Genomic DNA, 26,966 nt, shown 5'->3' with positions numbered 1-26,966 from the left:
TGGGTAGGAGGGGGAATGGTACCAGGCGGGGTAAGGGTATGGGAAGCGCGTCGTGGATTACAGCGGGGCATAATGGAGGCTGCACAGGGCCATAGCTGGAATACAGCGCGCGAAGATGCATAGTGCATCGGCCTCACTTGCCCCATGCCCGTTGCAGGAGATGCTGGGCGAAACCAGCACGTTTTACTCCCCAAACCGTGCCCGAAGCCTAGGATGGAAATAGGGCTCCCCTTTCTTGTGGCCATCCTCAGCATTTCCCCACCGGACTCTCCACACTGCGTCACCCCGCCTCAGTTCAGAAAGTCCATTCAACCGGTCGTAGTTGGTAGCTCGGTATGTTTGATCCGCTTGACCGCGCGCATGTCTGTTTTGCAGCCGGCCATGTCTCGCGTACTGTTCTTACCTGCTGTAGTCCACGACCGCTCAAGTTTAGATTCCCGGACGAACGGGCTGTGACAATGGCTTTTGCTACTGCTGTAGGTATAGGGCCCCCAGAGGGGGCTTGTTGTGCCATAACTCAAGGCCGAAGTGTCGACATGAAAAAATGCTTACAAGCGCATTATCAGTTTTCTGCCATGGATGCTGCTAAAATGTACGAGGCAGTTGTTCTCTGTTGTAATACGGATGACTTTGGAATTGTTGTTTTCATGCAACGAACCTGCCGTACTCATGTTGGCTGACGTCGGTGCAGTTCGGACATAGATCAACCGAGGGAGTTGCAACGACGAACGGTGTGCATAATACCAAGCATCTCTGCTAATATTGTTTCGTAGGTGCTGTGCTAGAGCGCACAATGATGCTGCACTGCCATGCGCATACTTCTGCCCGACCTGCTGTGGGTGCGGTCGACAGCTATATGCCTTTGTTTCAAGCATCTTCGAGTAGGAGGGGCATGGCGTTAGGAATGTCGCTGGTTGCTGGCCCGTCGGTTGTGGTCCAGAGCTCATCGTGGCCGGTCGGAGTCAGGCGTTCGATGGCGGTCTCCCACGCGGCGAAACCTACTATTGTTGCAGCTGCATCAGTTGAGGCATCCTCTACACAAGTGGCTCAAGGTATGAACCTTGTCTTGCAAGTATGGCCGGCCCGTTTCCTGACGCTTATGTGGCTCCGCCTGCCAACGCCAACGGACGCGCATCTCCTATTCACATATCTGTACTGGCTTCTATGTATACTTTCTGAGGCATTTCTTGGGATTAGGCTGGGCTTTTTTCAAGCGACGGGTTTCGTCTCCATCCCCGTCCTATGCTTCATTCGTGCGATGTCGGTGCTCATCTCAAACCCAAATAAATGGAGGCTTTTCGGCTTGGGATGTTTGATTAGCTGTGTCCTTATGCATTGCGCTGCAGAAGCCGAGAACCTCGTCATCATCGGGTCTGGGCCAGCGGGATACACAGCTGCAATCTATGCTGCTCGTGCGAATCTCAAACCGGTGGTTTTTGAGGGTTTCCGAAATGGCCGGGGAGGACAGCTGATGACAACTACTGAGGTACGCAAGCTTCCGCCACGTACCCACCCGCGCTGTGAGAGCAATAGCGATTATGTACCATGTACTGCTTTCCTGTCCCTTTCCCCAAGGGCCCAAACGACATGCCTTCGCTTATAATTACAAATAGTTTCGGGATTTAACTGATTGTTACATCTCCTCCCCCTCAACCGGGGTACGATCCCTCGCAGGTTGAGAACTTCCCAGGTAAGGTTCTGGAAGCTTCTTGGGTGCTGGTACGGCATGGGCGATGGATCAAACCTTAATGCAATGCTCTTGGAACCTGCTAGAACGCACTGCAGCAGCTGCAGCCACATTTCTCTCCTCCAAGGAGTCTCTTCCTGAGTGCCAAGTGGGGAATCAATCACAGCAAATCCAAGCTAAGCTAAGGTCGCCTGAAATGCGATTTCGGCGCCAGCGGAATGGGAGGGAACGGCGTGGACGCGAGCAGCGCTTCGGCTGCGAACGCGTATCACGCTAGCTAGGTTCTTGGGACTCTTGAAACTCAACGGAGCCCGCCCTCGCCACTTGCTTCTTCCGTTCCGTTGCGGCTAGTACTGGGCCGTACGTCGCAGCAGCAGTCTTTCTTGCAGGAGCAGCAAGCAGCAGCAGCAGCGTGGCGTCACAGCGACCAGGCTCATACATACCGCTATTGGAACGCTATGTGTTGCAGTCATGCAAACAGCATGATGACCCAGATCGTTACGACACAGCTACGTGCTGACCCAGATCAATTCGAGACCTAAGATATACAAATGACCCAAATCTCCATTGCGGTATACGAATGCGGTGTATTATACGGTATCCCGTCTTCCACACTGGCCACGGATTTGACATGGCGAGTGGTCAGCGGGTCGGATCCGAATGATGGCCTTTGGACATCATCCGTATGATTCCCAGGATGCGAACAGCGCCCACATCCTCCTCACAACATTTTCATGCATGGTGTGCGCCCGTTAACGTTTCGCAGCGTGGCCTTTCTCGACTGGTAATCTTATCCCCGCTGATTGTTGCATTGCCGGGTGCACCTGTTTCTCTCTTCGGCTGTGTTGGCTCTTCCCCCTACACCACATGCACCTCGTTACTGACACGGTCGCTTGTTACTTGCGCTGTACGTCGTTTTGTGCCGTACACCGTTCTAAGGCTTCCCGGAGGGCATCACTGGTCCCGATTTGATGGACCGGATGCGCAAGCAGGTAAGGTGGGGCTTTGGGAGCGCTACAGGGGGGCTGAGGGAGGGGAGGTGTGTGTGTGGGGGGGTGCGTGAGGAGGATTGGTGCCTCGGTGGCTATGGCAAGGCGGTGAGTGTCGGTGGGGGTAAAATGAGTTGCTGGCTCAGCGGGCTCAGCGGGCTCGGTGGCTGAATGATGGAGGGGATGTCCGCATGGAATAACAAGGGATGTGGCTCGCGATGTGGATGGCTGAGTATGGCTGAGCTTGCTGACAACATGGACGATGCTTCTCCCAGGTCATCTTTAAGAGAGTCTCAGAGCTGCGGACGGATAGACGGACGGACGATGAAGCCCTCCCTCTCCCGCGGTGCCGCAACACCCTCCACTCCTCTGCCCTCTATCCGTCTATCTCTCTAGTATCAGCTTCACTCGTCTGTAGGATTCACCTTATCCTCCCATCCCATTCACATTCATTTCACCATGTACCATACATGGCTCCACCTCCTGGCCCATGCTCTGCCGCGCATCATCATATTCGTCATCATCACCATATGATCCCGCCCTCCTATCTCATGGCTCAGCAGCTCCACTCGTTCGCGGTTCGTCTTTCCTCCTATGCCCACTTTCATCCCTATGCCTCACTCCCAATCCCCAGGCGGAGCGCTGGGGCAGCGAGCTCCACACGGAAGACGTGGAGGAGGTCGATCTGTCGGTACGGCCCTTCCGGATCAAGTCTACGGAGCGGGAGGTTCGCGCGCACTCGGTCGTCATCGCCACGGGCGCCTCCGCCAAGCGCCTGGGGCTGCCTTCAGAGCCCACCTTTTGGAGCCGCGGGATCAGCGCCTGCGCCATCTGCGACGGAGCCTCGCCGCTGTTCAAGGGCGGTGAGGTGGCGGTGGTGGGCGGTGGGGACAGCGCCACAGAGGAGGCCATCTACCTGACCAAGTACGCTAAGCACGTGAGTAGTACAAGTAAAACTCGATCTGAAGAGAACCAGGAGGAAGAGGAGTAGGAGGAAGGGGACGACTCACACGTGTATTTGGACGCGTATTGCTGTTCGCCCCCTTTTCTTTTGTATTGCGTATACACTCCCCAACTTGCGCCTGTCGCCGTGCGATTTTCCTCTTCCTCTTCCCTCCCCTCCTCTTCTGGCATGAGCTTCACTCGCTCGTGTTCCGTCTTTTCCCCCCTCCCCTCCTCGTCTCCCCCCCATTTCCCCCCCTTCTCCCCCTTCCTCCTCGGGTAAAGGTTCATCTCCTGGTCCGCGGACAGCAGATGAGGGCCTCCAAGGCCATGCAGGACCGCACGCTGGCCAACCCGCGCGTCACGGTGCACTTCAACACGGGAGTGGAGGACGCGTTCGGGGGGGAGGTGCTACAGGGACTCAAGCTCTTCGATACGCGCACGGGTACGTGCCTGCGTGCTCCCACGTCGTGCTGTTACACTAGAGCGGAGACCAAACGATTCTACGCATGGGGGGGATCGGGACTCATTTGCCAAGTGCCGTACCGTACCTGGCTAGTTGCCAACCGCCGTACCGTACCTGGCTAGTTGCCAACCGCCGTACCGTATCTGGCTAGTTGCCAACCGCCGTACCGTACCTGGCTAGTTGCCAACCGCCGTACCGTACCTGGCTAGTTGCCAACCGCCGTACCGTACCTGGCTAGTTGCCAAGCGCCGTACCGTACCTGGCTAGTTGCCAAGCGCCGTACCGTACCTGGCTAGTTGCCAAGTGCCGTACCGTATCTGGCTAGTGCCAAGCGCCCAAAGGGAAGGATTCTCTTACCTCTTTCTTTTGAAGGGTGCTTTTCCTTGGTGGGTTTGGTGAGGGAGGGACGGTCGGGGGTAAACGCTGGGGTTGTACTAACGCCGCAGGAGGTTGCGTCCTTCCCTCCTGGACAGGGGGGAAGGGGGGAACGCATCTCCTGTCCTGGGCTCCGGGCCCAGCTGTTACCCCTGATGCCTCTCCTTGCTGTCGTCTGAAGACTGACTCACCCCCGCTGCTGCTGCTGCTGTCGCTGTTGCTGTCGGGGCTGCACCTTCCCGTAAGCCTTCCCTCCTGTTTCACGTCTTAGCCCCTGTTTCAAGCGTGCATGGTTGCCTGCAAATCTTTTCATAGCTTCCTTTCCCTGCTGCATGCCGTCTGTCTGTCTGTCTGTCTGCCTGTTTGTCTACCTGTCGTGTCCTAATGTCCACAGGCGAGAAGCGCACCCTGGCTGTGCAGGGTCTGTTCTACGGCATTGGTCACACGCCCAACAGCAAGCTGGTGGCAGGGCAGGTACGTGCGGCTCAGCGGTTCAGCGGCCTCTTCTTCTTCTTCTTCTTCCTTATTATCCGTGACGTGAAGACATGAAGAGAGTGTGCATGTGTGCGTGCGTGCATTTTTGTGTGCATGTGTGTGTGTGCGTGTTTGTTTTTGCTTTGTGGCTCCCGTAGTCCCGTCAGCCACTCGTGTTGCTTCTTCCCTTTCAATCCTGATGTACCTCAATACGCACACACACACACACACACACACACACACACACACACACACACACACACACACACACACACACACACACACACACACACACACACACACACACACGAGGAACGAATCCTGAATGGGTTTTGTTCATCAAGGAAACATAAGGGGCCAGTTTCTCCTTCCAGGTCAACGTGTGTGTCTTGCGTTTGCCTCCTGTGGCCTCATGAACCGGAGGGTGGTATAGCGGGGGTGTGGTCGTCAGCGTTGTATGAGAACTGCCACGCGGCTCTACGTGAGACCTTTGGTTTCCAAGTGGTGTGGTGGTGCTTCATGCGCCGTACATCATGAGCCGTACCGACTGAGACAGGGCACATTTTCTTCCTTTCCCTCCTCTTTCCTCGTCTTTCCCGCCGGTTGGTTTCAGGTTGAGCTGGATGAGGCGGGTTACGTGAAAGTGACCCATGGGGCGTCCACATCGGTTCCCGGGGTCTTTGCAGCCGGTGATCTCCACGATACGGAGTGGCGGCAAGCGATCACCGCGGCCGGCTCGGGCTGCATGGCGGCGCTGGCGGCGGAGCGCTATCTAACCGCCAACGGTCTGGCTCGGGAATTCAAACAGGCGGAGGAGGCCGCCGCTGCAGCCACCAACAGCCACGGTGGCCATGGCACCAACGGTAACGGTAACGGCAACGGAGCCGCCAAATCCGCTGCGGCTACGACGCCTTCAGCGGATACGGCGGAGACGTTTGACATCAATGTTGATAAGCACAAGGGCCAGTATGCGCTGAGGAAGCTGTACCACGAGTCAAAGCGGCTGATTTGCGTGCTGTATACGGCACCGACATGCGGCCCTTGCCGTACACTCAAGCCGATTTTCAACTCTGTGTTGGACGAGTACAAGGGCAAGGTGCATTACGTTGAGATTGACATTGAGCAGGTGCGGCGGCTGCGGGATTGTGTGAAGCTTGGGGGAGAGGATGATTCGATTGAGGTGTTGGGCAGTTGGGTTTCGTAGGGTTTTAATGGATCTTAGCACTTGAGAGTTCCCGAGACTGGGACAGGAAAAATTGTGTTACATATTTTGGAAGAATGGAAGGATCTTAAAGATCGAGGGGCTAGGGACTCCGTATTCGGGTGCTGAGCATGGAGTCTTGGACTGGGTAACGTGTGATCTCCTTGCAGGCGCTAGAGCGCAGATTCCCTAAACCCTAAAAGAAGTATTGCTTATGTCGCTTTGCACTCAGCAATTTATGCTAATGTACTGCAGTACTGTTGTACCGCGGCGCACAAACGTACGCACACTTTTTCTTCTCCTCCCAGCCCTTCCCTCCCGTCCGCGCTTTTCCTCGTCCCCGCCCGTTTTCCCTTGGATCTCCACCACCACCACTACTGCTACTACTGCTACTGCGGCTAATACTATTGCCACTACTACTGCTACTGCGGCTACTAGGATCCCGAGATTGCAGAGGCGGCTGGCGTGATGGGCACTCCCACCGTACAAATGTTTAAGGATAAGGCCCGCGTGGAGCAGCTGAGCGGTGTCAAGATGAAGAAGGACTACCGGGAGATCATCAACCGGCACTTGGGGGCGGAAGTCAAGGTGGCGGCTTGAGGAGGGCGGCGACCGGAGGTGGCGTTGGGGTCTGCAACATGTGTCGGATGATGGAAGTAGGAGCGGAGGTGGCGACGCAAGGCCGGAAGATGGGGGGAGAGGTGGGGCTGGCGACATGGCACATGTTTGTGCACACGCTCGGTCGGGGCCAGTGGGGGGGCATCTTGTGAAGTCCCGAGTTGGTTAAGAAGCACGTGAAGAGAGTAAAGAAAAGGCGCTCCGGGACAGTGTTTTGGGGTGGAGTTGCATTGGCGTGATGATGGTGGTGCCCTGAACCCTAAGGGGCCGCCTCGGATTGCGCTTTGCAGGTGCGAGCATTGGCAGCGCGAACGTGTAAATATGAATGAATTGCAGGGGGAGCAACGCGGCAAAGGGTGGGAGACGAGAGCTGTGAGGGGGGGTTCTCCAATTATGGCTCACATTGTTGCCAAAGTAGGCACCGTAGGTGTCAGGTTTTGAAAGCTGCGAGGGCGGGAAAGGGAGCGAATGAGTGAAGAGGTTGCAGAGAGCATGTTTTTGGAGGTGCCTATGATTTGTTTTAATGTTTTGCTTGCGTTGACGAGTGTATAATTGTACGAGTGTGCGTGTTTTGCGTGCGCGTATGCGTGTGTGTGTGTGCGGGTGCGCGGCAGGGCTCCAGAGAACTGGGAAGCCTAAGAAGACGGAGTTTTCAGTGTGTGGTGGTTGGGAGGGGGAAGGAAGGGACCCTGGGTCAGCGGGTGAGAGTGGAACCAACGGCTACTTGAAAGCGTGTCTGTGTTTGCATGGATGTATGTCCGGGCCCGCGGTTGTGTTGTCCTCGAGTATGTACGTTCTTCAAAGCGGTGTGCCTTACCTCACATTTATAGCAGTAAAGAAGAAGAAGTCTGCCAGAGTCTAGACCGGGAGGCAAGGCTGTCTTCCTGTCCGCCCCATCCCTGGAGGTGCGTTTTGCATGCTCTGCCGCCGGAAGCGCAGCAGCGGCGATACCGAGTATGATGCGGTCATTATTAGATGTCGTCACTATCCCCAGGTGTGCCAGTGGATTTAAATCGTCCTGGAGAGTTTTTGTAGTTAACGGGACCCGTCTTCAACGGTTTGGTCTGTTTGTTCGTTTTTTCAGTCCGTTTGTTTACCTGTTAATATTATTGTGTTTTTGCCATGCTATATGTTCACACTGTGTCAGTGAAAGTGATGTCCTCTTTTTGCGAGGTGTTAATACGTCTTATGGAAATTGACACTCGGAGAGGCTGGAAGGGGTTTTGTAACTGCCTGTGTGGCATGGCTTGGGAGGAGGGGAAAAGGCCCTTTGTTACGACATGATTGTACGAGGGGTGGATGGACTCACGTTGTCACTCTCACCTAGAATGAGGCTATTGGATTAGGGGGGACGTGAAGAGGGCTTCAGGTAGACCAGGGCTGCATGGATTGCAGCATGTACATGGGCCCATTTTTGGTGGTGGCGAGGTGGTGAGGCAGCCCTTCAGCCTTCGGTTCTCAGGGTTTTGGAGAAGGGGTCAAGGAAGGAAGATGAATGGTGGGAGATTTTCTGTCTCATTCTTAAGGTACGGCGGTTTCCGTTGACCTTGACCCTGATGTCTGGGCTGACAGTCACGTTGTGGGGACTTTGTGTCCTGCATGTCGGTTCGTGGCTGGTGCGTGGCTGCATGGTGCTGGTGCTGATACCGGTGGAGGGGCTGTAAAAGAGGGTGATGGGGTGTCAGGTGTGAGGCGACATGATGAGCTGCAGGTTACTAGCACTACACAATTGTTCTTTCGTATTTCTTTCCTTTCATGCGAATGAATGAGTGCCGTCTGCCCTAGGTTCGTGGTGTTGCGGTGAATTTTGATTGGACAGCCCAACTAGATTCGTCACCTAAGCTGGATGTGTCTTAGGCCGAGCCTTACTTTTTTCGTGGTATCATTGTCTCCCGCCGTACGTCGTGTTGCCCACAGCCGTACATGTACCTAAGATTCCGATCCCAGCCTGAAAGGTTTTGAGGCCCTGACTGAGTGGACCGCTTACACCTGTCTCTCAAGTAAGGATGCTGGATGGCGGCTTCAGCGATTTTCGTGACGCAAAGCAGTAAACTGTGCGCATATTGTTTATGAGAGAAGGGAGATCTTGCCGGTTGCCAATATCTTTAAAAGTCTATGTAAGCGGAGCGGTTCGTGAGTAAGGTGTAAGAAAACCGCGGCGTGAAGAAAAAAGAGATGGTGGGGTGACGCGCGTTGAGGGAGAAGGAATAAGCGAAGGCGATGCCACAGGGCCTGTGCGAGGGTGTGATGGTAGTAGTGCGATAGGCACAGCTGGAGCGCTGGAAGGACGGGACTTTGCAAGGCACTTTTCGGTGTGGGATGCGGTCTTGTCAGGGTTGTGCAGCTACCTGGCAGACTGGCAGAGATCGTTGGAACGGAAAGAAATTAAATGTCTCAACATGCGCCTCCGAATATCGCGGGGCTGATGCCCTGTTGCCCAAAATTCACAAAAAGGCACTGTGTGATGCCGAGCCGGTGTATAGCCCTTCACTGTTCTGGTGCCCTCGGCTGGGACAGATTGACTCTTGCCCCCTCCTGACATCCTGCCCCGCGCACAGGTAAGCAAACCGGCGTAAGGCCCTCCAGGTGACTGACCGTTGCATACACAGCTTTACACGCAACACTGGTGCAAGAGAGGATCAGGACACGCGGGACTTTCCCCCCCCCCGACACACACACACACACCCTCACACCCTCACACCCACACGTGGACTGAAACGACAATCTGGGACAGTTGGGTGTTGTGACCCATGGGTCGAAACTTCACTGGCACGACGTGCACTAAGATTTTAATGTTGTTCGGGCGCGCTGTGTCTTTGCACATACCACCAGTATCTGTTGTAGGTTTTGCATCGCAACTGGGCTTCTGCAAAGGCCATTTACCGATGTCGCCAAAACAAAACGTCACTCCCATGTTTGCACGCATAACTCTCTGCCTCTTTGTCACCTAGTCACAATCAGGGCACGTGCGTTAGGTTACATGTCGAAGCGCCAGCTTGTGGAACCCAAAGACCACTCGCTTCTAGGGCGGCTGCCAGACGCTGTGGGACCAGAGACTATCGCGTTCACCTTTCTACTAGACAAGGATTCAAAAAATGTTAGTGCCTACATATCTGAGCATCTTCAGGGTGCTGCCAGCTGGGACACGCGGTTGCTGGATTTCACCCGGCAGTTAATGTCACTGTGCCTATTGGTCCCCTAACAGGCACAGTGACACTAACTGCCGGGTGAATACCCAACAATAACAGATTGATTAATCTTCAACGTACTGCAACCTGCATCTTCTAATGTCATCCAGGACGTGCGCTAACCCGCGTTGATCCTTGACGCCCATAATCTCGTGAAACAACAAAATATATCTATGGTGGCCGTTGATCGTTGTTCGTTATAATCGCTGAAAACCATCCGCTTACAGACGCCAAACAATTGTTTGGCAAGCATTTTCCATATGCCTTTTCCCTTGAACTGCATTACTATTGTACCATACCGTATCAGTCGGGACCTGGGTTACGCAAAGTGATACATAGGCCCCGGAGCACTCTATTCATGCTATTTATTTATGTATATTGCATATTATGCCACATCTCTTGAATCCATCAGCGCACGTGATTAGTGCACGCCAACCGCCGGTGCAGTTTACGCCATTTCCCTCTGGCAATAGTAGGTCCTTGCTTCAAAGTCGCAGACTTCGGAATCTAACAAGGACTCGCAGCAATGGTCAGCATGGATCTCAGATCGGGGGAGGAAATGCAGCTTCGGACCTTCAGCAGCGTCTGCGGCGCAAGACGCGCGGCGAGGTCATCACCTCTGGCGCGCGCATCGGTCTGCCGGTCTGTTTGGGGGAGATCCTGTCGAGGGAGGGGTTAACTTAAAGGTGGGGAATGCCATCAGAACCGAGATCAGAGAGCAGCACTGGGGGTCCTTGACCGTTTGTCTGCCAAGTGGCCACGCATCTTCCACACATGCTGTGCTGAAGCAATGACAATGACAGTTTCTTGTTGTTCCAATCTCTCACATCACCACAACGGTGAGATCTCTTGCAGGGCCACACCCTGCCTGAGGGGGGCCCTTCCTTGAGTCGGCTGTTAACTCTCTTTCTCCCCTCCCACACACACGCACTTTCCATCTGCACCGGCTCTCTCTCTCTCTCTCTCTCTCTCTCTCTCTCTCTCTCTCTCTAAGGCGGCCTTTCTGGAGCAGCAGCTAGATGTGTTTGAGTCTCTGCTGCCCCGACTCCCCATCAATCTGGACCAGATGCGTGCATCGGACTGGGTGAGTTAGTGAGTGAACAAGCGAGCGGGAATGATGGACTGGCTGGCTGAGTGGATGTCTGTTGTAGGCGGTTGGGTGGTTGGGTGGGTTTGTTAAAACCCAACCACCTGGTTGGAAACCAACGACAACTGAGCAACGGACCCGGAGCTCCATCAATATGTTGATCTTCTCATTCTTCCGCCATTATGTGCTGCTACTGCTGCTGCTTCTGCTAGTTCTGCCTTTTCTTCGGTATGCTGAACATTTTGGTTGCCCCCCTGCTACTGCTGCTCTCACTCCTGCTACTGCTGCTATTACTACTACTACTTCTACTACTGTACTGTTGCTGTTGTACTACTGCTATTGCTGGTACTGCTGCTACTGCTACAGGCCCGAGTAGTTGCGGATCCCGACCTTGGGGCGAAGCTGGTCTTGATCAAGGTGGGCTGGGGTTCGAGGCGTCGTACGGGGCGGCCATATGACTGTACCTGTCGTACTCGCAACACGTGAATTTACGTGGAAAAGCATCCGGGTACGGCTGTGTTCTTGCTCCCACTTCTACCACGACGGTGAGCAACGGCATTTGTATCTAAGCTGCGCCACCGTATGCGGATGTGGTGTATGTATCTGTGTATATATGTCTGTGTTTATGTCTGTATATTTACCTGTGCTTATGCGTGTGTATATATGCGTTTATATATGTGTGTGTATATATGCGTGTGTGTGTGTTTTGGCGCAGGTGGGCTTCCCCGCTCTGAACGTTGAGGTGTTTCTGTCCAAGCACCCTCGGACGTTGCTCTGGAGCCGGGAGAAGCTGGAGGCCAATATCAGACAGGTCCGCGGTCCATTGCGGTTTTTGTTGTTAGATGTTAGTTGGCGGGGGTCGTCGTATTGGTGTGGTAGTCGTCGTTATTGGTCTTGGGTTGCTGTAATGTTGTCGTAGCGCCGTTGAAAGGCACCTCTTATGCATCTTGTTACATCTTACTTCACGTCACGGATGAAGGCGCTTAGGATCGGTCCAGGGTTGGCTCCCAAGCGGTGTGCTTAACCCGTGCGACCTGTACGAGCACCTCTTTTAGGTCACCGAGATGCCCCCACACACCGGCGCTTCCACCCGTACTTTCGGGCCTTACTTGCCGTACCATTGGGCTTAATAGTTGAGTATTTTATGTGGGTTGGCCGCACACCTTTCATCACAGCACAGCACAGTAGACCGGTAAGTTTATGGCCTATCCGCCGACCGATTGACGGACTCGGCAGCTCCCCCCTTCCTCCTGCGTGCTTCTTAGACCTCCCCAGCCCCCGCTTCGCTTCGTTTCACCCTCCTCTCCGCGCCTTCTCCGCCTCCACGTTAGGTCGCACCGGTGTTCGATTCCCTGCCCCGTCCGGAGCTGGTGCTGGAGGTCCTGCCGGAGCTGTTGGACCCACGGCAGTGCTTCAGCGTGGTGGCCACCCTGAGGAAGTGGTACCCCAAGAAGGACCCACTGCAAGTGCTGCAGGTGCGTGGGCGTTGGAGTGTGCGTGCTTTTATTGGTTTTGCATGTGTGTATGCATGTGCCTGGAGGAAAAAGAAGGAAAGGAAGAAGAAGGAAAGGAAGGAGAAGCTTGGAGTTGCAGAGCCGACGGGTTTTAGAAGGCCCGGGGTTATACACAGCGCCACATGGCGCGCCACCCACCCCCTCCCCCCCGGCACCGTCGGTCAACAGCCCGCAGGTTGACCAGGGGCCAGGGGCCTGTCGTTCCTGCATCTTTGCGTCTTAGACACCTACACTGTGGACTCAACAGCCGAACATTCCTCCTGCCGTACTGCCGTACAGATGGACCCAGATGTGATTCGGCGGGCAGAGGCTTGGGACGTGCCTCTGGAGCCGGTGTTTTTCGACTCGAGCACAAGCACCTGGACCGCTGCTGGGTATAGCCGCAACAAGCAGGAAGACTGGCAGGTGAGTTGGCGATGTTGAGTTCAAGTATACCAACGCCAATGGGCTGCTGCTATTGCTGCTAGTACTCTGGGGTGTCTTGTGCGCCAGAGGCGGTTGGAAGTGCAGGAGGTGCAGGGAGTGCAGGGCGCAAGGAGAGGCTAGAGGTCTGTATGCCGATCATAATATAGGTGCATGGATGCATGGGTGAAATACGTGTGATGGTGGGTCCAATTGCTTTTCTTTTCTTACTAGCTCCGTACTTATGCTGAGCCGATGGGGTATGGTGCACAAGAACAACCTATTTCTGCAGATTGTGATGATGGTGCATGTTGCGGTGCGTGAGGCTCTCCTCTCTTAAGATGTTTGAGCATGGGACTCGATCTCTTGGCCATGGGACTTGACAGGTGTACATCGAGCAGGAGATTTACAAGCGGAAACCGCAACCGATCGACAAGCAAGACGCGGTAGTGGTGGGCGGTAAAACTAACTTGGCGGCCGGCAGCACAACATCTTTGCCATACAGCGCTGAGGGATCCTCCAGTTCGTCTGTCGTGGCGGCTGGTGATGACGGGGGTCGGAACTGATGCCTTGACGGCCTTGACGGCGGCGACGACGGCTATAGCAGTGGCGGCAGCCAAAACTCGGAAGCTCGGCGTTAGCAATACGCAAATTGGACCGGAATGATTGAACCTTTTTATGTTATAAAAGAACGTATCCTTATATGTTATGTCTTTTACGTAACTTGCGGCTCTAAGGGAGCTCTTGGGCCCCTGCTAGCTCGTATTGGTGGGCTCGTTACACCTCTCTCTGGGTAACTATAACAACCGAGGTGTAACACACACACATCGTTAATCCGTAACATCACAACGGCTACACCGGCTGCGTGCGATGCCTTACACATAGAAACTACACCTAGACCTGGGACGTCATGGACGTCTTTAAAGAGCAACCTTTTGACCACCAGCTCTGCCCAGCAAAAGCATAAGAGAGTGAGCTTCACCCATCATTACATCTGCATCTATACATCCCATGATGCAACCGCCTTCCTGCAGGGTTTGTACCCAACAGGCAGATGGACAGACAGACAGACACGGCATCACCACAAAACAAGCCCTGTCTGAGACAAAAGACATCCGAACCGATGATGGCTTCCGTAGTCCAGCCAAAACGTCTCGGCTCTTCTTAAGGAGAGACCAGTACGAAGCTACTAGTGTAGGACGCCCAGGTTAGACGTGTCGTATACGAGTCGAAATGCTAGATTCCTCTCTTTTCCCTCCCCTTCCATTCGCATACATGTAACGCTCACGGCGAGGCACCGCCGGCGGACACGTCAATGAGGTCCTCCTGGCCATGCCGTACAAATTCCCGCACTTCGCCAGGAGGAGGACGAAGCCCATTTCCTTCCTGAAGCCCATTTCCCAGCTCCCGTCCAAGCTCCTGAATCCTTCCTGGCATCCTCCCGGGCCCTACGCCTCATAAGGCCGCACAGGACATGATCCGCCGCCTCCAAGCGTCAACAGTTCGTCCTTCCCCTTCCCCTTTATTTCTATCTCTTCACCATCTTGTTCTCAACCCGTCACACCTCCGGCTGCTTTTCATTTTCATTGGAAAGCAAAAAAGCCGAAGGACAGGAAAACCGGAAGCCGAAGGCCAAAGCGATGTAAACATAAGTGCACACACACACACACACTCTTTACACACTCTTACACACTCTTTACACACCAGAGCACACAAGAGTCAACCCACATGACCACATCAAAGTAAACAACCCATACAGAAACGACCCACGGGTCACTCCTTAAGGCGCAGACGCTCGCAAGTAAAATACGCAATGCAGTTCAAAGCCATCAGGACAGGCAATCCTACCCCCTTGTTTCTCCCGCACAGCACAGCAAAGATAGATCCGTAGAAACATTTCCATTCCTCCTCTCTTCCTTCCTTTCCTCCATCTCGCCCTATAGACTCCCTTCAACCCATTTTTCCTAACCTACATATCCTACATACTACAAATTCGTATTCACGTATTCACAGCTACGTGAAAACTCCTGGGCCCTCTCCGGGCGCATATTAGCAGCAAGTCGCTAGCTTGATATGGGGCCACAGGCGCCCCGGACCGTGTAAAACACATTACATACATACATACATACATGCGCACACGCGTTCACTTGCCCCGCAGCTCCACCAGCGTCTGAACGACCCCTGGGTCGGCCAGAGTAGACACGTCTCCGAGCTGATCCTCCTCCTTGGAGGCTATCTTCCGAAGGACACGCCGCATGATCTTACCACTGCGGGTCTTAGGCAGTCCGGGGGCCTGAAGGGGGCCCCGGGGCCGGGGATGGCGTCGGGGATGGTGTCGGGGATGGTGTCGGGCGGGGGACGGGGCCGGGGTTGGGTTTTGTTAGGCCGGAAGCAACCGTGTCATGATGCAAAAATCATGTGCTCAAAAAACCAACTGCCGATTCGGCGGCTGGGGGAAGAACAGACCAGAAAGGGGTTACGTTAGTAGCAAAAACACGGCAGATAGGGAGCTTTTGCCTGTACAGATATCAGAATCCTGATTCTCCAAATGACATTACCAAACTTCAATTAGCCTTTTTAACCACCAATTAGCCTATAAGAAACGTCGAAATAAATCATACACCACCAGACGGCACCCGTGCACACGCCATGCTCACCCAATGAATCACATCGGGTGCCGCAAAAGCCCCAATGGTTGAGCGAACCGCGCCAACTAGCTCCTTGCGTAGGGCTTGTGTGGGCTCCACGCCCGTCATGAGGGTCACGTACGCGTAAATGCCCTGGCCCTTGATGGGGTGGTCGTAGCCAACCACGGCCGCCTCTGCACAGGCGGGATGTGCCACCAGCGCGCTCTCAACCTCTGCCGTACCAATACGATGGCCAGAGACGTTAATGACGTCATCCACACGGCCCGTGATCCAGTAGTAACCGTCAGCGTCACGACGGCAACCGTCACCTGGGGATCGTTGGGTGAACGGTTGGTGGTTGGCGGTTCGCATGCGGCGGGAATGTGTGGATGGGTGGGCACACCATGATTACCCTTAATTGGCAAGAGAGAAAACTTTGTTGAATATCTCAGCTAAAAGGAAATCTATAGAATAGACAAGAAGACAAACAACCCGGCGCACTCGGCAGTTAAGAGGATGATAAGTAGGGTAGCAGCAATATGTAGTAAAAGCAGCAATAAGGACGGACGGCACGTGCTAGCTAGGCATAAAATCTTATAAAATCCTATATATTATATATAATATAATATTATAGCACTTTTTTTCCACACGTTTTCCATCCTCGCTTTCTCGGAGGTTTCCAGACACTCTTCCACACATCGCACAAAACCGCCAAGACCACCCACCCGTGAAGTAGTAGCCCGGGAAAGGCCCGAAGTAATTGGACTCGTAGCGCGCGTGGTCGCCGTACACTGTACGGAGGGTCGACGGCCAGGGCTGTGCAATGGCCAGCACACCCTCAGCTTCGCCCTGCGCGGTAAGGTACCCCGCGAATTACCCCGTGTACGTATGTTTGTATGTAAGTTTGCAGCGGACAAAAGATAATCATAACCATACATAAACGATATTTATATCATACATCGCTAGGGTTGGACTACTATATATATATATATATATATATATATATATATATATATATATATATATATATAGCAGTGGAAAGTTTCAACATACGGGGTCAACAAGCCAGGGACTTGTGCACCTCCCCCCGCTCACCCAATCAACAAACTCTCGAAAGGCACAAAACACGCACCACACATCCCTATTCACCTCCAGCTCGTTGCCCTTGTCGTCCAGAACGACAGGTCGTACACCGAAGAAGGGCAGGGTGGCGCTCCCCGGCTTCTCCGGCCAGGCCTTGGGTAGCGGGGTGATCATGTGGCCGCCCGTCTCCGTCTGCCACCAGGTATCGACAATGGGGCACCTGTGCAGGGGCGGAGGGGGGATCGGGCGGGGCGAGGGGGAAATGGGAGGACAGCGCGAAGGGGGAATGGGAGAGGGCGAGCACGGCTAAAATTACGATCCCTAGCTCCACAGGTTCACAATAACGCTGCCAGCAATCATCTCTCCAATCAATGTGTCCACCCGCCCCACCCACGGCATTCGCCAGAGAGTCCAGGGCTAGTCCAGGGCGCGATCCTAATGCCTTTCACACATCATCTTCCTAAACACCATCGCTTAAGCGACCCATCGACTGACGTACGTCCGTACGACGTCCGTACCTTCCTCCGCCTACAATCTCATGGTACCAGCGCCACGCCTCGGGATTGATGGGCTCACCGACCGAGCCCAGCAGCCGCAACGATGACGTGTCACATTGCTCAACCCACTGATTGCCAAAGCCCATCAGGGATCGAATCGCGGTGGGAGCTGTGTAAAAATGCGTCACCCGGTGAGACGCGACCACCTCCCAGCAGCGAGCGGGCGTGGGGTGCGTCGGCACGCCCTCAAACACCACCTGCGAGTTGGTTGGTGGTTGACAAGTTAGTTGGTTAGAAGCAGTTAATAATGACGGTTGAGGCTAGCGTGGCACATGGGAAGGAGATAGTGGGGGAAGGGAGGGGGAGGAGGACGGGAAAGAGCCATCAGGATGCGCAACGACATGGACGACTAGAGGAAGGAGGAAGGCGAGGAGGAGAAAGAGACAAAAGATGAAGTCAGTCCGGAAAGTAGATAATGTACGGATGTACGAGTGGGCAACTAACACACCAGCATAATTGCAAACGCCAGAACTGCGACCCGTGGGTCAGTAGGATGCGGACATACTGTCACGTCCAGTGACGCGCGGGTACTTCATCCCAAACCCACCAGAACGGCACACTCTCCCCCCCCCAAAAAGCCTAAACAATTGACTCCAGGCATCCGAGCCCTGAACGCAAAACACATACTCAGACCCGCAAAACACCCACCTCCCCACACAAACCCTTAAAACCCCATACACACACATACAAACATACACACGCACACACTATGAAAGCCCGTTCACATTCTGCCATCATACCTGCGTCGCCCCGTTCAGGAGCGGGCCGTACGCCAAGTACGTGTGTCCCGTAATCCAACCGCAATCCGCTGTACACCAGTACACGTCACCCCGCTGCAGACCAAACACGTGACGCATGGTGGTTGCGCCGTACACCATGTAACCGCCCGTGGTGTGCAGTACACCCTTGGGCTTGCCTGAAGGACGTGTCGGATGCGAATGTACGGATGCGAGTGTCGGATGCGAGTGTACGGCAGTGGTATGTACAATAGGCAGTGTATGGTAAGGAAAAGGTTGAGGGGAATTGAAATTGTTTAATAGTTCAAGAAAGGAGGTGGAAGGGGGGCGGGTCTTCGGAAAGCAAAGGATTGGCAAAGGTGAGGCATCAACAGACATGGCCCCCTGGTCACCGCCACTCCGACCGTGTGCGTCTCTTCTACAGGTTGTCGGTGGAAGATTGTCTCAAGAGTAAAAATTTGGGTTTGGGGGTTTTGGGGGAGGAGCATGTAGGACGACTGGCTACGTATCATACCAAGCCAGGAAAAGAAAGAAAAAACTTCCTTGTGGCAGGCCTCGTAGGCTTGTGTGTGTGTGTGAGACCCGAAATCAACAAGTTTGCGATCAACCTCCGATCCGAGTTCCAAATCCCTTTGCTCTTTACTCTTCTTTTTTTCTTCTTCTCCTTCTCCTCTTCCGCATTCACATTTTTTTATTATTAGCACGCCACACGACCCCCTCACCGGGCCCCCCCCTCACACACAAACCAACCAAAAACACAAAAACACAAACACACAAACAGACAAACCCAACCCTGGAAAGCCCCCGTAGCGTACCCGTAGACCCGGAGGTGTAGAGCAGGAACAGCGGGTGTTCGGCCTCCACCCACTCCACAGCGCAGGAAGGCGGTTGCACGGAGACCTCCGACTGCCACCAACGATCTCGTCCAGGAGTGAAGGGGCAGTCGGCAGCAGGTACGGCATTGTCGTTCTCGTACACGAGCACAGACTCTACTGCATGTCCGGCCTTGGCACACAGGTCGAGGGCCGTATCCGCGATCCTCTTGAGCTCGATGTGCTTGGGGCCTCTCATGACACCGCTGGCAGTGAGGAGGACCTGAGTACGACACATGATGGGACGAGATGCCGTACTGGCAGCCGAAAAAACACGAGACGGGACGTGCATCTGTCGGTGGCTTTCTTAAGCTCCACAACAACCCCACCAATACCGGCCACCTAGGGCCCCCGTGAACCCTGCAGGGAATCGGCCGCCCAGGCATGCAGATCCTAACTCCCAACAATCCCGCCAACCGACCCAACCGACCCAACCAACCCAACCAACCCACCTTGGCCTTGCAGTCCTCCATACGACCAGCCAGCGCCTCAGCGCTGAATCCGCCAAATACGACACTGTGTACGGCACCGATACGAGCACATGCCAGCATAGCCAGTGGCAGCTCCAGCAGCATGGGCATGTAGATGGCCACGGCATCGCCTTTCCTGACGCCGGCGCCGCGAAGCCAGTTAGCCTGCGCGCGTGTGCGGTTAATGGGGGAATGTATGTGTGTGTGCGTGCGTGTGTGGAGCTGCAGAGTGTTGACCTGAACTTGTTTGAGCTTGTGAAATGATATGGGGGAGTGCGTGTGCCCAAGCTAGCGTGTATTCGGTTTGTGTACAGGTTGGGAGTACGCAAAGGATGATTTTATGGAGAGTGATAATCCACACGTATACATGTAATACATACAAACATACATACACAAAAGTAATGCGGTGCATGTGAAAAGGTCCCCCATGCTCCGACCCGCCATCCGCCTTCGCCCCCCGCCCACTCACCCACCCTCCCCCACTCACCCCCCCACCCTCCCCCAGCTTCCCCTCGCCGCTCACCAGCCGGCAGACCTCTTCCAGCGCCTCGCCGTACGTCATGACCTTCTCACGACCCACATCATTGCCCTCCCAAATGAAGCACACGTCATCCCCACGACCTGCCGCCACGTGGCGGTCCAGGCAGTTGTACGAGATGTTGGTGGTGGCGCCGCGAAACCACTCAACCGAAATTGGCCCATTCCGTACGTCAAAGTTGTACCGCATGTGGTTAGGCTCCCACTGCGAAAAGGCAGGTGGTGCCGTTTCAGAAATGAGTGGTTGTGGTGGTTGTGGCGGTTACGATGTGGGTCGTTGCAGGTGGTTGGTTGGATGATAAGGCTCGGAAAGCAGGGCCGGGAGGAAAACTGTGAAACTTGCTCAGGTTGCCAACGGCCAACCAACTTCGCTAACGGTATTAAACAGCAAGCGAATCAGAGACACGGACACGTGTGCTGCCGCACACATAATGGCGTTCCCTTCCCTTTTCTTGCTTCGTTGGCTTTTCGCTTTGCTTTCTCACAAATCGTTACACACAGATACTGCTTGCGCTCTGTCTTGGCCTGTTCAACCCTACACGCCTAGTCCAAATAAACATGCATTAGGACATATGTACAGGCAAACAGGACCGTGCATGCCACTGGAATGCGGGGAAAGAAGGGCCTTCCTTTTGGCACTTCCTTTCGGATCCCGTGGGTTGGTTAGCGCACCTTCGTCTGCCAATGGAACTGCTCGGCAATTTCGCTCCAGAAGCCTGACGGATCTTCAATGCTCCGCTTGTACAGCACCATGTACTGCAACCGCGCAGCGCGTACGAATTGTGTCGTATAGGAGGACGACCATTCGTGTGTTCAAGTGTATGTATGCATATATGTATGTATGTGTATGTCGAGTGGGAAGACCAATACAGAGGATGCACAGGGCGCGCGGGAGTAGAATTGGGATGCGGTTAATGGACAGCACCGCGTCAGGCAGCATCCATGCAGTGTTCATGTGCGAGAATAGGAAGTGTCTTGGTGCACCGCAGTATGACAGCCCGAACCCAAATGGATAAATTTTGATACCTTTATTAATGTGGAGGTCAAGGGAATTCTCAATATGAGAAGCGGGTTACCTGCTCCTTATCAGTAACGAAATTGGAGTTTAAAAACGCCGCCGTCTGCGCCGGTGCTTCGGGTGCAGCAACATTGCAGCGAGTTACCTGCAGCATGAAACTGCAGTTGCCTCGGATTCGTGGCAAGTTACGATTGCGAATTGCCCTTCCGTCAAAACTAACGGTAGTATGGGCACGAGCTATGTGGCGCCTCACAGCTGCCTCACCTTTTGCTTTCTGCAAAAGTGGCGCTGCGGCACATGCTGAGATGGAGCGCAGCCTGCAGTCGTGGAAGCGACAGATGTTCTGGACTCCGCACCGCGCGTTAGAACCCCCACGAGGCCATAAGACTGAAGGCGTACCCCATCCAGCCCGGCGCTGTTGCTGCTGATATTGGAATGCTTTGGGCAACTGCATCTTTTGGCAACGAGCAGCTCAACCGTTGGGCCTTCTACTTGCAGAACGGGGCGGCGTCGCTAACGAGGTACAAGACCTCTGCCTGTCAAAAGTACAAGATGCCCAACCAAGCGGTAGCAAAGAAGTAGGCCGTAATGTGTAGACAAAAAGGTCGCCGTGTCATAGGTCCATTACGAAGTGGCGTGGATTACTGTGGTACATTGCCAAACAGCGATAAGATAATGATAAACGCCAACGTTTTAAGAACACGAATAGAATTGCAAAATCTTTGCAGCGCGCCTTATTATAAATCACATCTGCGCTGTGTTGAGTTCCGGAATTTCTCCTGCCTGCCAACAATACAACACTCATATGTCGCTGCAATCCTTCAGTCGCGTCTCTATGAGCTCAATACACTGTCCGACAGTCTTGCCCTGGCGCATGGCGACAGCCAGCTCGTCGTGGAGCTGTGCATGGCGTCGCAGCATGCTTGCGCAGTTCAGCACAGCCCATCTAACCTCTCCGTCGGCCTTCTTCTGCGTGAACTGCGGACCCAATCGGGAAAAAGGCAGCACGCACAGTTTGCCGTCAGGTTGTTGACAAAGTGCAACTGGGCGATTCAAGTACATGGATGCAACAAGGGACTGGGGATTCCACAAACCCTTGATCATAATTCGTCGGGTGCGCCCAACTGCGATACCTCTGTGACACTCAGATAGATACACTGCCCTCTCCGCATCACAAGACATTTCGTCTTCCAAAAAACAAACCCCACCTGTTGCATGGGTACCCATTCTTACAGATGGCAACAATACCCAACCCAGGATACCTGCGCTTACATCCTAACCGATCCGGTTATCCTGTCTCATACAGCCTGTTCAGGCAGCGGCTCCGGAACAAACGCCGAACAATTCTTTTACCCATTGCGGACCCCTGGCAGCTCCACACACCCAATTACGCAGACGCACACGCGCCTCTCCTCCCCAAGGATTCCCCGGCCCCGTCCACTCACTTGCAGTGCCCGGAACATGGCATCCAGCTGCTGCACATCTCCCAGTCCCCCCTCCGCCACCCCGAATCTTAGGTACTCAGTCACAACACCCGCCAGGGCCACACAGGTGTACCTAGCAGGGTTACGGAGCACGCCGTACGAAAAACAGGAAAATTTAACGACCGGCGAGACCAGGACGTGAACGCAAAAAGCGACGAAGTGTGTGTGTGTAGGGGGGAGGATCTCTGGTCAGTTGGATGGCGGGAGGGTGGGAAGGAAGCTAGGAGGGGGAGAGGGAAGGAGGGATACCGGCAGGAGGAGCCGCCAAGACGACAGTACCGGAAAGGCGGCAGTACTGGTACCGAAAACAGTGCTGGTGGAAGTAAAATGGCAACAAGGGGCCCAAGGCCTCAACAGTAACAGTCTCGTACTCCAACTCCGGTGCTGCTACGACCCTCTCGAACTCCCCTTCCCGATGGCACTTTCATGGATTGTGGGTTTACTCCCCTAACCGCCCCCACTAGTTTCTCCCAACTCGCGATTTCTCTTTTTTACAGGGTATTTCCTCGACTAAATACCACTAAAAGTTTATTTCCCCAACCACGCGCCGCGAACCCGGCGCCCACCTGTCCAAGCTGCTCGACTTGAGTCGGCCCGTCGCCACCTCCGCCGCGAACTCCCCATCACAGAACCGGGTGCCCGCCTGGATGTTGAGAGCCCGGTACCTGCAGCATAACCCCAAGTTAACACAGCCGGACATACTCATACACCACACCGGGCAAAACACCACACATCGATATCATCAAGAGTGGAAAGAAAAAGGCTATTAAAAAAAACTAGCTCATAGGCTCGTTTGCTTCCGCCTCCCGAGGCCCTCAGCCCAACGGCGCCTCCTCTCCACATCGTAAACGCCCATAGGGGCCCCCTAGCTAGCCCTAGTCGCAACCTCTCCCCTTTCATTCTTCCCCCCCAACACCGCACACGCCGGCAGTTGTTTTCCCGAACTTCGGGTTTTAGGGTTTTTTTCCCTGCACCCCCACATACGCACGCACACGCACATATTCACCTTAGGAAGGCATCCATGGAGCTCAGTGTGTATGCCCTGGGCATCAGGCCCACCAGGTACGCCACCAGCAGGTGCCCCGCCTCGTGATACGCAACTCGGGCGGCATAGGAGGGCCGCAGCAACCGGCCCAGGGAGTCGACCAGCAGGGCTTCGCCTCCGCCGCCGTTCGCGACCTTGGGGTGGGTTGGAGGTTGAAGGGACGGGCGAGGTGAAAGGAATTATATGATGAAAGGAATATGTTAAGGAGAAGGAGCACAGTCGTCAATCAGTTGCCGACATGCCCAAAACATACCACCTTCGGTGGGTCAAGGAAGGGGGTTGTACCGGAGGGGCGAATGCGCCTCCGCCTCCACCGCAGCAATAGCAACGGCAATGACTTCTGCGATGCTGTACGCGCACAACAGTGCCGTGATGTCAGCATGGTCGTACAGCTTACCTGGTCCGCCATGAGTACGAACACGACGCCGAACAGCGCCGCCAGGACGCCGCCGCCGTCCCAATGGTTGGCCCAGGCAGCGGCCGCAAGGCCCAGCGCTGCCGCGACTTGCGCCTGGGTACGTACGGCATTTAGTGACGTGTCCTACAGGCCATATACAAATGAGCGGGCATGTAAGCGCTTAGGTTAAGAATTAAAGAATATCTAACATTGAACTGTTAAAACTGTAAAGTGCAGTCGCACACATAAGCCGTTGTCTGGCGGCAGCCCAAGCAGCGACCGCTATTGTACGGCAACTGTGGTACAACCTTACGGTGCTAACTCTTAGCAACTACCTTCGGGCTCAGCAGCTTCTCCGTTTCCACACGGTTTAATCGTAGCTCCTCAATAGAATATAGTCGCTTAGGCACCTGTCGTACGGCTCCGAAACCCCGCAGCAACCCCAGCTCCCGGCCCCGGGCTGCCATAGCCACCGCCGCGGCTTCTGCACGGCGCGACTCTGTGCCTCCATCCGCCGCAGTCGCCGCTGTATGCAGTAGCTCGTCCAACCGTCGTACCAGCATCGCTAGGTCGGGCGGGTCATCAGGCCCACGCGCCAGGGCGGCAGCGCTCGCCTGTTCAGGTCTGTTGCTGCTGCTGCTGCTGCTGCTGCTGCTTTCTGTGTCAGTAAAGGCCTTGGGGATGTGAGAAGGGGTGGGGACACGAGGGGCTGGGAGTCAGGGGCGTTACGAAGGAGGAGGCGCACGAGCGGACGGCATACAGGACCAGCCGCTGGGAAGGGCGCGGCAATTCCAGGTCTAAAAGGCGAGAATGAGTATGAGCCTTTGAGCACTCGCGCGCGCAGCGGAGTCTGACGGGATTCGCAACTGAACGGATAAAACGTGACCGTGCGCACAAAAGTTTAGCCTTGGAGAACAAAATGCATTGGAGGTTTGACTTAAATGAAGCTGTTCCAGCAAGCGTGATAACCAACCTGCGTTGATAGTTTGCTTGAACATCTCAAAGGTCCCGTCACAGAATGCTTAGGAAGGAACTGTAGAGGAGATACTTTATGGACAACCACTTCGGTACCGTGCCACTGCCAAGCTACTGCACGCGACTGCTGCCTGGTAGTAAACATGCTACGATGTAGCACATCTGCCATTTATGAGCTGTGGGGTTAGATTCACATCATCGCTGATGACAACTTCTACGATAGAGAAGATGTTTTTAACGCTCAGCGTTTCAGGGTGCCTTTGCTGGTTGGTTCTGTTGTTGTTGGTTCCAACCATGTACGGACAACCATCTTTCCTGCCCATCAAGGTGTCAAACCCTGCACTGTAGAGTGTAATATACATAGTTTATGAGGTGAGACTGAGCATCGTCGCCATGCATTGACTTTCAAAGGCAAGTGGCGCTGTGGCGGCCAAATTGATCCCGGTGTTTGAGCAAGCCGGTTATTAAGCTTGCTGAACTGCTCACAACTGAACATTTTAAAAAAATCAAGGAAACCCCATCAAATTACTCCCCATCACAGTTCCAGCCCTACGCGGCTGGGGCTTGAGGCAGCATTCCGGGCTGGACGCAAGGAAAGGAGCGCTTTTGAAACTAGTTTGGCAGTGGAAAGGTAATGGCAGATTTATTTGCCTCTTGCCTGCATCACTTGTGTGCGGGCTGGCGGTCCTAACGTTCCCGTTGCCTGTTGACGCGCAGATGTCATACCTGCTGCCCCACTTGCATAGTGGGTATGCAGTGGACCAAGCAATCCTTGCAGAAGAGGATCGTGTCGTGATTATCCGCTTTGGACATGATTGGGAGCCCAACTGCATGCAGATGGACGAGGTCCTTGCTTCAGTCTCTGACCAGATCAAGAACTTTGCGGTAATCTATTTGGTTGACATTACTGAGGTCCCAGACTTCAACACCATGTACGAGCTCTACGATCCGTGCACAATTATGTTCTTCTTCAGGAACAAGCACATCATGATTGACTTGGGCACGGGTAATAACAACAAGATTAACTGGGCGATGACTGATAAGCAGGAATTCATCGACATAGTGGAAGTGGTGTACAGGGGGGCGCGAAAGGGGCGTGGTCTGGTGGTGTCACCAAAGGACTACTCTACTAAGTACCGGTATTAACTGTTTACGTTTGTTGACTTTGGGAGGAGCCAAGACGCATATGCGCGCAGCTGCGAGGACGGTCTGGTTTCGATGGGGGGACGGTGGAGTGTCGACGGGTGGGCAGGCCACGCACATATTCCGATGATATGTGCAATGCATCCATGGGAAGTGTGCACCTTCCTTCCTTGGGATGCCAGCCGCGAGTAGGGTTGCTCCATACTTCAACGATAACTCGGGCGACCGATTAATGTGGTGTCAGTTGTCTGGCGTAGCTGATTAGTGTGGCCTGTTACTTCAGTAGCGCTTCGTCACATTTTTTAAAATCTACAAAAGCGATAGGTCATGGATGCTCTCTCTTTGGGTTACCTACACTTGTCATGGTGGGGAGGGTGTCATATAGAGTCGCAGATGGATACGAACGTCAGCGTCGGTACTCTGAACGCCGCCGTATCTTATAGAGCAGGAGACGAAATCACGGGATTATTGTGGAGGCCATGTGTCGCCTCTGTTACGTAAGCCAGCTATCAACACCTGCCCTCATTGGCATGGATGGTGTGAGTGTCGCCTTGGGAGTGTACGGTGCACGCCTTTCCAGTACAGGGTTGACGCGATTCGGCAGCTCCCAGGTTAGGCTAACGGAGGATTGCTGCCACGAGGTTACGCTGCCGATGTGGCCTGCCATAAATTTCGGTTTCCCGCTACATTGCCGTTTTTTTGAGGACTACGACGGTAGCGACATGAAAATGCAACTTGCCAGTGCCACAGAATTGCACCGCATGCCCGTCCGTGCCGCGGCATTCCTGCGTATGCCCGGCGGACATTGGCTCGACGCCCTGATGCAGCAGGCTGTTGAGCTGCAACTGTTCCTTTGTTTATGCGGCGCCTTGGCAAAAAACACTTGACTGCTACACAGGCAAACCATTGAGCAGGATTGCTCTTCAGCATCCTCAAGCCGCAGCGCTGACCCTGCAACGCCGCTTATGCAAACCAATTTGTATTTAATCCAGGCCCAAGAAAAGGACGGGCAATTCACGGAAGAGATGCAACCCACACAGACTAATAATAGGTCAGGGCGTCTTGCTGCGCGTGGCAA

General features: G+C 54.3%; 4 protein-coding genes across 4 annotated transcripts; 2 read left to right on the top strand and 2 right to left on the bottom strand.

Annotated features, from left to right (window-relative positions):
• Nucleotides 1-1,330: 1,330 nt before the first annotated feature.
• VOLCADRAFT_103925 (uncharacterized protein) lies at nt 1,331-13,775 on the top strand (the record flags this gene model as incomplete). The annotated part of the gene is made up of 17 exons (XM_002948546.1): nt 1,331-1,486; nt 1,675-1,690; nt 2,627-2,679; nt 3,311-3,613; nt 3,904-4,063; nt 4,854-4,933; nt 5,547-6,059; nt 7,658-7,746; nt 8,325-8,437; nt 9,311-9,338; nt 9,714-9,849; nt 10,935-11,024; nt 11,394-11,444; nt 11,743-11,838; nt 12,359-12,502; nt 12,821-12,946; nt 13,330-13,775. The coding sequence occupies 17 exons, from the start codon at nt 1,331-1,333 to the stop codon at nt 13,507-13,509; spliced, it is 2,334 nt and encodes a 777-aa protein (XP_002948592.1). The 3' UTR covers nt 13,510-13,775.
• Nucleotides 13,776-15,026: 1,251 nt separating this feature from the next.
• acs2 (acetyl-coa synthetase) lies at nt 15,027-22,061 on the bottom strand (the record flags this gene model as incomplete). The annotated part of the gene is made up of 11 exons (XM_002948417.1): nt 15,027-15,236; nt 15,601-15,899; nt 16,296-16,419; nt 16,720-16,873; nt 17,172-17,407; nt 17,951-18,126; nt 18,763-19,042; nt 19,272-19,454; nt 19,813-20,031; nt 20,499-20,582; nt 22,053-22,061. The coding sequence occupies 11 exons, from the start codon at nt 22,059-22,061 to the stop codon at nt 15,087-15,089; spliced, it is 1,914 nt and encodes a 637-aa protein (XP_002948463.1). The 3' UTR covers nt 15,027-15,086.
• A 228-nt stretch (nt 22,062-22,289) lies between these two features.
• On the bottom strand, nt 22,290-24,953 carry VOLCADRAFT_103923 (uncharacterized protein; the record flags this gene model as incomplete). Its single annotated transcript, XM_002948416.1, has 6 exons — nt 24,744-24,953; nt 24,106-24,444; nt 23,771-23,914; nt 23,335-23,507; nt 22,895-22,993; nt 22,290-22,401 (listed from the first exon to the last, which is right to left on the bottom strand). Coding segments are annotated over exons 1-6 (1,038 nt in total), but the record flags the coding sequence as incomplete, so codon positions are not given.
• Nucleotides 24,954-25,120: 167 nt separating this feature from the next.
• On the top strand, nt 25,121-26,634 carry VOLCADRAFT_80220 (uncharacterized protein). The gene is made up of 2 exons (XM_002948545.1): nt 25,121-25,376; nt 25,463-26,634. The coding sequence occupies exon 2, from the start codon at nt 25,463-25,465 to the stop codon at nt 25,889-25,891; it is 429 nt and encodes a 142-aa protein (XP_002948591.1). The 5' UTR covers nt 25,121-25,376; the 3' UTR covers nt 25,892-26,634.
• Nucleotides 26,635-26,966: the final 332 nt, after the last annotated feature.

The sequence above is a fragment of the Volvox carteri genome, assembly GCF_000143455.1.
Source record: "Volvox carteri f. nagariensis unplaced genomic scaffold VOLCAscaffold_10, whole genome shotgun sequence".
NCBI classification, from domain to species: Eukaryota; Viridiplantae; Chlorophyta; class Chlorophyceae; order Chlamydomonadales; family Volvocaceae; genus Volvox; species Volvox carteri.
The sequence above is the reverse complement of the archived record's forward strand: the minus strand, read 5'-3'. Positions and strand labels throughout refer to the sequence as shown.